Below are 13,700 nucleotides of genomic sequence, written 5' to 3'. Positions count from 1 at the left end.
TTACAAAAAAAAGTCTATAATTAAAATTTTATATGAAGTTTAGGGATTAAATTTTTTTTACCCTTTCGTTAAACCTTTTTTATATTTTTAATTTTGTAAAAAAATTTATATAAATATTATGAATTTAATTTTTTAAAGAAAATATATAAAATTTTACAATTTGTAATACTATACAAATATATAATAAGGACAATTTGGTCAAATATACATTCTAATAATCTTTTATTCCTTTAACCAAACACGGTAATCTTACATTCCTGCTAAACCAACTAAACACAAAATACAACATTCCCAATAATCCTATTCCCTGGTAATCTTTTATTCCCACTGGTAATCTTATATTCCGTGAACCAAACGCACCCTTATTCTTTTCATTTTTCCCCCTTCACAATAACATAAAATTGGGTTAAATTATTTTTATTAGAAATTGAGCTTTAAATTATAAGATTTAGGGTAAACTATACGTTTAGTACATTAGATATCACTTTTATTTCATTTTAGTCATCTAATATTTTTTATTGTAAAATCATATTTAATATTACACTTTCATTTCATTTTAGTCACCCACAATTAAAAAAATTAATGGTAATGTTTACATATCACCATAAGATAATGTCACGTTATTATTGATTTTTTTAAAATGTTACATTAGTAGTTTTGTTAAATTTTTAACGGTTGACGACAAAAATGAAACTAAAACATAACATTAGATATAATTTTGAAAAAAATAATAATTGGATAACCAAAACATAATAAAATTGATAGTTGGGTATTAAACTTGTAGTTTACCCTAAGATTTATTATTTATTTACGAAAATAACCTTATCAAGAAAGTTAAATTATGGGCATATTTGGGTTTAAATGTATTATTCAACTCAAGTTCTCATTTTTTTCTCTATTTTATTTTCAGTGGAAAAAAATAAAAGAGAAGTCCAAATTAATAATATTGAGAACGGAGGCTATTATTGTAATTTTCATGGGCACGTACACTGCGGAATAAAATAAAGACAAGATCAGTACAAAGTCATCTCAATCATCCAAACTACCACCAGCACTGAATATGTTTAAATGACTAAAATGCTTAAATTAATTATTTTATATTAATCAACAGAAACAGTTGGTAAGGGTAAAACAATCATTTTGTAAGTTTTATTTTGCATTTAATAACAGAAACAAGGTGATTTTTTTGTCTTTTCTTCGTTGTCTTATTTTTGCTTCCTCTTACTTATTTCTGTCTTCTATTTTTCTTTTTTTCCCCTCTAAAATGAAAAAGAAAAAAACGAAGCTGAAAGGAGACCAAAAAATAAAGCAAGAAAAAAAGTAAGGGTAATATATATAAATAGTCCCTAATTATAACTTTTATCGAGTCCTTTGATTTTGAAAATTTATAAAATAGTTATCTGAGTTAACATAAGTTATAATTTGATCCTTTTTTTCACAAAAAACAAAATGAACAAAAAAAATGATATGTCAGTTAATAAAATTTACGTTTTAACAAATTTAGCTCTCAAAGTTTATATTTTTTTAATTTAGTCTTAATTCTAAAAACAAGCCTAAAAATTTAAATATTATACCAATTTAGTCCCTCTGCTAGCTCATTTTCTATTTCTCTCCTCGATATTTAAAACCCACATCTACTTCTCTGGTGAAACTGTAGTAACATTTAGAAAATTTTAAAATAATTTTAAGGTTTGTTTTTTTTACTAAAACTAAGTTTTTATTTAAAATAAAAAATGTGTTTCGAGGGTGATACTTGCACCACAAGCCTCACATAAAAGGCTGACGAACTTGATTTACATTCCTGAAGCCTTAGAAAAAGATCAAAACAATAGCATACTTGCAACAAATTTTTTGAATAGGATCCTGATGTTATTTGGTCGATATGACTTTTGGAGATACGATGTATGTCTCTTAGCTTTCCAACAATATTTCTCAAGATACATTCATTTTAGTGAGGACAACACATGCTGAAATTCCTATACAAGATTAATTCGTGATTATTTAAATATTACAAATTTTTAATATTTTTTTATTGATTATTTGTAATATAATTTAATATAGGAAGTTTCATTATAGTTTAATATTAGATTTATTATTTTATTAGGAATTAGAATCAAACATTATCTCTAGTTATTATTATTTTATTCATTAGTTACTTAGGACATTGAAACTCTTCTTCTATATAAAGGAGGTCAATTCACCATTGTAAATCATATTTCTTTAGATTAATAATACAACGTGATAATGATTTTGCAAGTGTCGATTGACTTGCGTCTTCGAAGCATTTTTCATCATTAAGTTATTTAAGTTCTTCGTAGGGAGATCTTCACACTCTTGTTTGTCTTCTCATTGCAATTAGGAGGGCTATTTAGAACTGATTATCTAGTTTACCTAGTCAATTGCAACTAGGAGGTTCGTAGGATAATATCTATCAACCACCACTATCATCATCATCTTCAAGTTACCATTATCACCCACCATTGCCAAAACCCTAATTTTGGCTAAGTATTCCTATATTTATACATTCATCATCTTTGTTTATCTTCTTTATCATTCGTTTATCTTCATTGTCTTAATCTTAATCTTGTGTTCTTATCTTAATTTTCTGAAAAACTTTCTTCCCCATTCAAAACCTTATATTGTGACAACAATCTAATCCATCCCTTTCTTTGATTGAGTCTAGATCACTAGGCTTGATTCTTTAACTACTATCAACGTTCATCACTCCTTTATCATCTTTTATCAAAGGGAGTAGTCACCAATCTATATTTAGGGTGTGATTGGATCATCCAAAATATTTTTTTTATTTTAATAAAATTTAGGTTTAAAAATTATTAAAACAACTTTTAGGTCTACACACCAAAAATGAGTTTAGGAGTCGTTTACTAGTAGAGCAAAGAATTAACACCCCCATAACGCCTTAAAATTGATACCTAGTCAATTAATAATTGCCTTTGCAATGGTAAATTAAAAGTTTGAATTTAATTAATTAATGATCTCCTTTTCAATTGAATAAACACAATGTTATTTAACATCCTAAAGTTCTAACATAAAAGATAACAATTTGTTGCATTTCTGTAACACCCTTAACCCGTATACGTACCTAAATACAAGTCAAAGTTGTCACACATCATTTATGAACATTCTACAATTGAAAACCAGTACAAATTGTTTTCTTTTAGTTTTTTTTCTAATTTAATCCTTTCAGATAAATAATATAATCACATAATATGAAAATATATTATTTAAATATTCAAATCGAGTTCAGTTTTAGGCAGCAACATAACAATTATATGTTGTTTCATATTATAAAGTAAACTACTTAAAAACTCCGTAATTTAAAATCCATTTCAATATTATATAAATTATAATTAATAAACTACTATTCATGCATAATATTATTTTTATCTAACAATATTTATACTAAGTCTATATAGTTTACTTTATACAAACCATTCTAAATTACGATAATTAAAAGTAAAACCAAAACACATAATATACATGTCACTAATAAGTCAAATGTAAACATCAGAGGATGTTTTTAGTGGTACTAGAGGTAGATATGGTTCTACCCGATGATGCTCATAATACTCCTCACTCTATATGCTTTTCCTTTTATTTACCTACGTGTGAAAAAACTTACACGCTAAGTATAACTTAGTGAAGCATTATAACTAAAACAAGGTGATAAAAGTATAAAAATAACGAAATAAATTTAAAATATAAAATTTTCTAAAAAAATCATTTGAATTTCCAAATCGACTTATATAAGTCATTTACTCGTCAGTAAACTTGTAAAACCAACATCTCACATTTTTATAAAATCATAGCAACCAATGTGATGCAACGTAAGATGCTATAGCATTTAACACAAATATACATATTGCTCAAATAATAAAGTGGTAGCAATTAATGTTACGTATGTCTAACCCACAGGGAGAAGAGTCTTATCATTAGAGTTTGCAAAAAAAATGATTTATCAAATGTACGATATGCTAAAGAGAAAATGTAAAATAAATAAGGGAAAACACCAGTTCATGCTACAGTATGGAAGCAAGTGGTCAACTATCAAATCGATGGATACAATATTATGAGCTTCAAATCTCATGCAAACATCCAACACTCAATTTATACGACAAAATTGATTAAAACCTCTTGAAATACTTGAACAACTTTTGTATCTTAAAGGCTAAAGATATTATCAACAATAATCAATTGGTTGCATGCTTTTCAACATACACTATGCTACTCAGCAACACCAATGCTCACAAAGGCATATTACAAATCGAATGAAACTATTTATAGATTTAATCAAAATACTATATATTTAATTATAAGTATTTCTACCCACAATCATAAATGACTTAGCTCATAAAATGAGTATCAAATTAAACACAAAATGTAAAGTTTGAAATATCATTCAATAAAAGGTTTAAGCATTCAAATCATTCTCCCTCTCAATAAAAAGCCTTGAATGGAGATCCGCTGATCGCTAAAGCTATCCAACAAGCTTCCCTTGTGCTGTAGTAATCCTTGGTAGAGGACTTAGGCTTCCATGTGTTTGATGATTTAATGTGGAGAATTGGGTACTTGAAAAGGCTCTTGAACATCACACTTTTTGTGCTCAAGTACTCCCCTTTTATAACTTGAATGGTAATTTCATCTCCCAATAGAAAATGCCCATGTTTCAGGTGATATGCAGCCAAATGAAAGCTGCATGCGCTAGCTATCCTAATCCAAAACTTTCTCCCAACCGTCAGGAGCTTATATGACCGTTGATGTATCCAATCAGTATTTCCTGCAATGTTGTGACATCAGTGTAACAATTTTCAACAAAAAAAATTGATTTTAGCCCTGAGCAACCCATAATGCTCCTATAATGCAAAATATGCAGAACTAAGTAATTTTAATCCTAAACATGCTCAAGTTCAAGCTAAACCTAGGTGAAAAAGGCTACTAAAGATAACCCTTTTGGAGAGTTATCACACCCCCAAACCTAAGTCTTTGCTTGCTTCAAGTAGAACATGCATGAAATATCTAAACAACAATGCCACATAATAACTTTAAGAAATTAACCAAGCAAGAAAGTTCCCTCTTCAGTCCTCAGCTATTACTGTGAAGCATATATGTAATCTTAAATAAGGAAATACAATTTCATCTCATCAAAACCAGAATCCTCATAGTGTAGTGTGTGTAATATAGATGTATCCAATCAATACAGGCCTAAATTAAAAAAATTCTGAATCAACTCTGTTAAAGGTATTCAATGCTACAATAATATTTCCTCACTAATATTGGTATTCCAACTTAATTCTCTCACTATGTTGGAGCTATTACCAGCATTACCCAAATTATTTCATAAAAACTTTTCTATCTCTTATTTTTAATAATTACTATTGCGTCTAATAAAGATAAGAGATTTACAGCTTGAAAATTTCTAAATTCTCTAAGTATTGAGAACATAAGTGTTAAAAGAAAATTCTAAGGATCCTAGTTTCGAAAAGATTCTACAACATTTCATATCAATTAATAATCATCATTGGGAATCATTAAAGTTCACTTAACAACTTCATTAATTTCTTCAAAATTATCCTATGGCATTACTAATACAATTCTATATTTGAAACTATTCCTAAATGAAATTTTAACCTAACAAGACACCCCCAAACCTAACGGATGCATTATCCCTAATGCATGCATTGCTAACAACAACACAAGAAAAGCAAATAAACTAAACTAAAATAGGAGGAAGGGAAGTTAGACTCCCCTAAGTGGGCTTCCTCAAGCTTTTACTTGGGCTAAGAACATTTGGGCATACACGTTTTGCTATTGTTTTTGCCTTTATCGAGGTCTTCCTCTTTTGACTAGCTGAAGTTGATGAGACTTTTGCCTTTATCAAGGTCAAATATCTTAATACCTGTAGCTTGTACGATGGGAGTTCTCTTCGGCTGACTCACAACAACTAATTGTTCAACAACAGTGATGACATTATGAATTACCGTCACTTCATCAAACTTTGGTTCATCAATAGTAATAGTTTCACCTTCAGCTATGGTGGTATTTAAATTCATTAATTGAGCCATCACTTGTTCTGTTGGAGCATCAGCTTCAGCAGTAGCCTTCTCTCATAGCAAATTGTTGCTCACATGCTCTTATTCACCTGGAGTTTCCTCATCCAAAGGTAAAACTTTAGTAGATTTCTCTGATTCCTCTTCCTTCTCACTATCACTTCATTCTTTTTTTTCACCTTTGACCTCCTCTTCATCATCCATTTGTTGGGACCGTCGACGTACCCCACGACACAGCAAAAATAAAACTCGACGGTCTCACTAGCAATCCAAGTACGTAAAACCAAAATCGGGAGGAAAGAATGCGAATACTTACAATGGGTTCCTTGAAAAACAACAAAGACAGCAGTGAGAAGTGGTGATCATGAACGGATCAAATCGTAAGCCTCCACGAAAACACGTCTCGACCTCTACTTAGTTCACCCGATTGAGAGCAAATTTTCTTTTCCCAAAATTAATTTTGAGAAAAATGGTTGAAGTCAAACGGCTGCTAGACCTTACCTCATTTAAATATCTCAATTACCCTAACATCTTAGGGTTTTTAAAGTTATTTCAAATTAATAAATAAAATATTATTTAATTAATTCAAATTAAATACACATTAAAGACTTATAATCTGAATTACAATCTTTAATGTTTATTTAAAAAACTTATTTAATCATTCCGAATTAAATATTAATTAAAAGAGTTGTAATCTAAATTGCATTCTTTTAATGGCTATTTACTATATTCGGGATAATTAAAATCATATGTATATCAAATATACTATCTTAACTCTAGATATATTTTAGTAACATACAACAAATTGTACATCTTTGCTTATTTCAATCCTAGGGTGTGACCCTGTAAGTTCTTGAAACGTTAGTAGTAAATTTAGAACAATTCTAATATTACATACAATGAGTGACATCTAGCAATAAATCATTGTCACCTAAGTTAAAAGAAATTATGATTTGACATATCATCTTCGTGATTAACTCTTTTATGTATTACATTCTTTTGTCCTTTATTTTTAGAATAGGCACAAGTCTTAGAATAGTCACACTTGTATAGCCCAACTATTGTTTCTTGATATCTAGAGTAGACTATAATTAACGAATAATTTGTGATATCACATATCAACTTATTCGAGCATGGCCATGCATTTCTAGTCTCACTCAATCAAGTGGCCTGTGATATATTTCCTATTATATAGGAAGGAGAAATCATATCTTAACCATACATACCCCACTACATATATCGAGATATATTCAATAACAGTCTTTATAGTGCAACTAGTTACGGAGCATGTTTAACTGTATCAAAACATACAACAATATATGTTGGACGACATTGATCTCAAGTCTGAGGATCATACATATAGTCATCACCATGAGCAATGTTATGACCGTTACATAATAATCCAAGACATATGCTCATATGGGTCAATCCAACACATTATTATTTAACAATATAATCATGTATCAATTTTGACATCTCTATGTCAATGACAACTCCTTGTCATCAATCAATAACATGTTAGTATTAAGCGTATTATTATTGTCCATGCCCATAATAATTCTTGACTATGATGTTTTAATAATATTATATTGACTTTATTATCTTTCAGTTTATGTTAAACACATACATATAACTAAAAATAATATTGGCAATGTCTTTATTCAATAAAATCGGTAAATAAATATATTATTACAATCATTATATGATTGGTCTTTGGGCATACTCTAACACCATTGACTTGGTATCAATAACAATTATTTATTTTTCACCTCCAAGATGTGTAGCATTAGGACTTTTAGTCCTAGCTCAACTATGGCCAGTATCAATCACTTCTGGTTGCATAAATCTCTTAATTTGTTCACTGGGAAGATTAGGAATAGTGTTTTTAGCCTTTTTGAATAGCTTCGCGAACATCATCTTGGTCGCTAGATCTTTTTTTGTACATACTCCCAATACTAAACCTAGGCGCTATGCACCTGGGACTGATTCTAAAGAGAATGGCTCAACAATGCTATAGCCTGATCTAGCTTAACACTAACAGATGCTATAACCATTTTGAGGCACTCCATGGTAGGAGTTGTGTTATGGCAATGGGAACAAATAGTTCTCCATGAACTTTATTAGGATCTAGCCCTTCTTTCAGCAGTGTTTGGGTCACAACAGCAGGGGTGACTGGGCTCACAACAAAAGGGGTGATTGGGCTACGGTTTTCAATAATATGATCAGAAGATAGAACAACCACTTGTGCTTGATAGTACAGTGCATTGATTAATGATAGAAAATACAAATAGCCTGAGGTTTTTTAGGTACAAATAAATATTTCAACATAAATGATTTTACCCACATCGATTTTTCGCTCCATCAAAATAGAATGAAGAAGTAAAATATGATCCTTAGTAATTGTGGAAAAATGCATGGTTGGCATTAAACGGGTTCTAAGAAAAATGAACCACACCCTTGCATCACGATGGAGATTCGATCATTTTATAGTGCGAACGCCCGTTGTGATCTCGTCCAAGAATAAATGGGTAAGCAAACATCACTCCCAACCTGCTTTAATTATTCCTTAGTTAAGTTTTCCACGAAAGCTGAATGTTCATAAGGCTCCTCAATAATACCCAACAAGCTATTAACCGGTTTAGCCCACTAATGAACCATCTTCTCACGAACAAAGACTAATTGCTTGGCCTGGTCGGTGAGATTGCTGTAAAATTCCCAAACTACTTGTTTATTGATGTCATCCAAATGTTCACAAAACTTCCCCTAACCTCGTTGCATATCCATGTGAGAAATATAATCAAAGATTTAAGGATCCTCATATGTAGTTAAATCGAATCCTTGCTCATAACAAAAATCTCGACCATTGAAGTCCTTTTCATATTGCCGTTGTTGTTCATCATCCATAAATCTAGTGACTTCTTTAGTCAGAGAGAGTTGTTGGGGCGTAGATATAACCAGAGGCAAGGTAGGCGTACGACCTGATTTCTTTGAACTTAGCTTTCTTTTAGGGGCCATGGAAGTATGTAGATAGATGAGAAAAATGAAGGAGAACATCTCAAGGGTTTCAAAATCGGGGAGAAGAAGGTAAAGTAAGTAGGAGTTAAGAGGTTGCATGACAAAGGGGATAAAAAATTTGTTTTGAAATTTGAAATGCTTATGATGGAGGGATAAGGATAAAATTTAAATGGGCAATTATGATAGGGTAAAATAGACAGTGAAAAATGAAAGAGGGGTAAATGGTAAACAACTCATACTGAGTTTTTCCTTAAGAACTTAGCTGACTGTCCTTTCAATGTTGTGGCCTTAGTATAATAATGAAATGCATCAGAATTTGAAGAACTGCCTAGGAATGATCAAAAGAAAAATACCTGAAAAAAATAAAATAAAGACTTAAAAATAAATGTCAAAAAATTGACTTATTCAAAAAAGTAAAAGTATCAAAAAGAAGGAGGTTGCTTAGTGTGATTGAAGCGATGCTAGGGCTTTGTCACTAGCAATAATGCTTTAAACGCCGCCCTTTAACTTCATATGTACTTCCATCCACTAAATTCTTTAATAATAATACACCATGAGGGAAAACTTCAAGAAATTTAAAAGGGCTTGACCAACAAGAACACAATTTCCTAGGGAACAACTTTAATCTCGAATTAAATAACAACACTTGTTGTCCAGCAATGAACTCCCTTTTATCGTGCCGCTTTTTACTCTTGTATTTGTAAATGTGTGAAATCTCATAGGATTTATTAATTCAAAGTTCTTCTAACTTATTAAGCTCCAACATTTGTTTTTCACATACCACATCTAGATCAAAGTTCAGACTCTTTAATGCCCACATAGCTTTATGCTCTAGCTCTACATGTAGATGATAAACTTTTCCATAAATAAGACGATAAGGGGACATCCCTAATGACGACTTGTAAGCGATTCTATAAGCCCACAATGCTTCTTTAAGATATTGTGGCCAATTTTTATAGAAGGGTTTACCACCTTCTTAAGAATTTGCTTGATTTCTCGGTTAGACATCTTAACTTGACCATTAGACTGTGGATGATATACTATAGCAATCTTATGCTTCACTCCATATCTCAATGCTCTAGCAACCTGATGACTAATAAATCGAGATCCTTCATCACTAATAAAATCACTAGGAGTTCCAAAATAAGTGAAAATATTTTTATGCAAGAATCGCAAAACTGCTTTAGCATTGCTGTTTGGAAAAGCTACAACATCCACCCATTTTGACATGTAGTGTACATTAACTAAAAAAAAGGTTGCCACATTAAGAAGGGTATGGACCCATAAAGTCTAATCCCCATAAGCAAATAGCTCGATCTCTAGGATAGGTTGTGTTGGCATTTCATTACACCGAGAAATATTCCCTGTTCCCTAGCAGCGACACAATGCTTTACAAAATCATTGACATCTTTAAAAAGTGATGGCCAATAATATCCACATTGAATCACTTTCACTGCAGTACACATACCACCAAAATGTCCTCCATATAGGGCACTATGACAATGTTGTAGAATGCTTTGTTGTTCCCATTGAGGGATACATTGTCGCATAAGTTGATCATTGCATTACTTAAATAAGTATGGCTCCTCCCAATAGTATTTCTTCACATCCCTCATAGATTTCCTTTGACCTTGATAATTAAGATCAAGTGGCATCATCCCACTAATTATATAGTTGGCAAAATCAGTATAACACATTAATGTTGTAGCAATGAGCAAACACTCATTAGGGAATTCATATTCTATTACTAGAATGATGCCATCTCTGTTGCCATATTCCAATCTAGATAAATGATCAACCACTTGATTTTTAGATAACTTCTTATCAAAATCTCAATGTCAAATTCCTAAAGTAAAAGCACCCATTGGATCAAACAAGGTTTTGTACCCTTCTTGGCAAATAAATGCTTCAGCGCCGAGTGATCGATATAGACAATCACTTTCATGCCCATAAAATATGAACAAAATTTATCAAAAGAAAACACCACAACAAGAAACTCCTTTTCAATTTTTTGTAGTTAATCTGAGCTTCATTTAATGTCATACTTGCATAATGTATAGCATGAAACAATTTATCCTTTCGTTACCACAACATTGTTCCTATAGCGAAATCGCTAGCATCACACATTAATTCAAAGGGAAAATTCCAATCACGTGCCATAATAACATGGACATTCGCTCGATTTTTCTTAATTGTCTAAAAGGATTGAAGCACTTCATCATCAATAACAAAATTCTTGTTTTTCTCCATCAATGAACACAATGGCTTAGCAGTTCGAGAGAAATATTTAATAAACCTTTTATAGAAACTAACATGATGAAGAAAGATTCGAATTACCTTCACATTGGTTTTGATGGAGATTTTTCAATAACCTCCACTTTTTCTTTATCCACTTTAATGCCATGGATTGAAATTCGGTGCCCTAGCACTATGCCTTCCGTGACCAAAAAATGAAAATTTTCCCAATTGAAAACTAAGTTGGTCTCATCACATCTTCTCAAAACTGCATCCAAATTGCTCAAACACTTATCGAAGTCATGCCCAAAGAATCAAAAATCATCCATAAATACTTAAAGAAAATCCTCAATCATATCAGAGAAAATAACTATCATACAACGCTGAAATGTGACTGGAGCATTACATAACATGAATGACATTCTACAAAAAGCAAACATACCATACGAAAATGTGAACGTTTGCTTTTCATAGTCCTCTAGAGCTATAGTAATTTGATTGTAACTACTATTTCCATCCAAAAAAATAATAAAAAACATTACCAGTAAGTCGATCTAGCATTTGGTCTATAAACGCAATAGAAAGTGGTCTTTCCTTATTGCTTTATTGAGCTTCCTATAATCCATGAATATTCTTCAACTAGTAGTAGTTCTTGTCAGCCATAATTCATTTTTATCATTTGTCACCACAATAATACCACTCTTCTTTGGAACACATTGCACAGAACTGACCCAATTGTTGTATGAAATCTGGTATATAATCCCAACATCAAATTATTTGATAATCTCCTTTCTAACCACTACTTTCATGATCGAGTTTAATCATCACTGATGTTCAATTGAACTAATATTAGGATCCTTCAAAAGAATTTTATGCATGTAAAATGATGGACTAATACCTTTTATATTAGCAATGCTCCACGCAATGGCTTTCTTATGCTGCTTCAGCATATTAATTAAATGAGTTTCTTATGATGTTGTAAGCTGTATGGCCACAATGACTAGTAGTGTCTCATTTTCTCCAAGATAAAAATATTTCACATGCTCAGGAAGAGGTTTCAAATTGAGCTTTGGTGGTTCTTCAATAGATGGATTTTGTGCTTGAAGAATATGATCATTCATTTGCAAGGGTTCAATGCTCTGGAAATACTTGCTACTACATTCTTCTTCTTCATGAGTCAAAAATTCCTCGATTGTTACTGAATCATACAGAGTTGTATCAGCACTGTAGCATTCTTCCAAATGTTCACGTGAAAAAATGTCAATCACATTAAGTAAAAAACAATCAACATTGTCATTTATATAAGAAACATTATTCAAAACATTAGAAGTAATATGCTCATCATTGAAGCACATAATTAATTCTTCTTTTTCAACATCAATCACAGCTCGACATGTAGCAAGGAATGAGTGACCAAGAATAATGGGAACTTCTTTGGTCGCTTCACAATCCAAAATGATAAAGTTCGTAGGAAAAATAAACTTTTTCACTTGCACAAGAATATTCCCCACAATACTACTAGGATGCACGATAGATCGATCGACAAGTTGTAAAATAACTATAGCGGGCCTTACTTCACCACTCCAAAATTTCTTAAAGATTGACAATGGAATTAGATTTATGCTAGCACCCAAATCACTTAAAGCTTTACCTACAAATATGTCACCAATGTTACAAGGAATAGTGAAACTCCCTGAATCCTTAAGTTTTGGTGGCAATTGACTTGTAGCCATAGTGCTACAGCCTTCAGTAAGAGCAATTATCTTAAACTCACCAAGTCTTCGTTTCTTCGAAAGAACTTCCTTCATGAATTTGATATAGTTCGTGTTTTTCTCTAAAGAATCAATCAATGGAATGTTAATTGTGAGTTGGCGAAGAACATCAATAAAAGCTTTGTATTGTTGATATTCCTTTGTCTTCTTGAAGCATTGTGGAAATGGTGGAGACATTTTTAGTTGTTTTTACCAAGACATTGAAGTTGGTTGAGCATCAGATGTAGTAGGTGTTGCTGTCGGCAATGATTCTAAATTACTACTCTGTCTTGCATCTGATGATGTGAAATGACTCTCATAGGAGTCAGACTTAACTTCTTTTCTCTTCCCTTTACCATGCTTATGGACTAGTCATTATTTCCCTTCATTTATTCAATTTGTTTACCAAATATGGATTCCACTTTTGGTGATAATGGCCTTGTAATGCTCCTTACCATTTTTCTTAGGATTCTCAGTATTGCTGGGAAGTGATCCTGACATTCTACTATTTAGAGCATTAGCCATTTGTCCCATCTAATTATTTATAGCCTTTAATGAGGAAGATTGACTCTCCATATATTTTTTCATCATGGCTTTAAAAGGGGGTAAGGTTGAAGTTTGGTTAGAAGAT

The 13,700-nt window shown here is 31.5% G+C and overlaps 1 protein-coding gene across 1 annotated transcript; it reads right to left on the bottom strand.

Annotated features, from left to right (window-relative positions):
• Positions 1 to 12,286: 12,286 nt before the first annotated feature.
• On the bottom strand, positions 12,287 to 13,267 carry LOC120139268. The gene has a single exon (XM_039154556.1). The coding sequence runs from the start codon at positions 13,265 to 13,267 to the stop codon at positions 12,287 to 12,289; it is 981 nt and encodes a 326-aa protein (XP_039010487.1).
• Positions 13,268 to 13,700: the final 433 nt, after the last annotated feature.

The sequence above is a fragment of the Hibiscus syriacus genome, unplaced genomic scaffold (assembly GCF_006381635.1).
Source record: "Hibiscus syriacus cultivar Baekdansim isolate YM2019G1 unplaced genomic scaffold, ASM638163v2 tig00110733_pilon, whole genome shotgun sequence".
In the NCBI taxonomy this organism is placed as follows: domain Eukaryota; kingdom Viridiplantae; phylum Streptophyta; class Magnoliopsida; order Malvales; family Malvaceae; genus Hibiscus; species Hibiscus syriacus.
The sequence above is the reverse complement of the archived record's forward strand: the minus strand, read 5'-3'. Positions and strand labels throughout refer to the sequence as shown.

What these genes read in the sequence shown, in the direction of transcription:
- LOC120139268 (XM_039154556.1), bottom strand. Translation starts at nt 13,267, where the DNA reads ATGTCTCCACCATTTCCACAATGCTTCAAGAAGACAAAGGAATATCAA.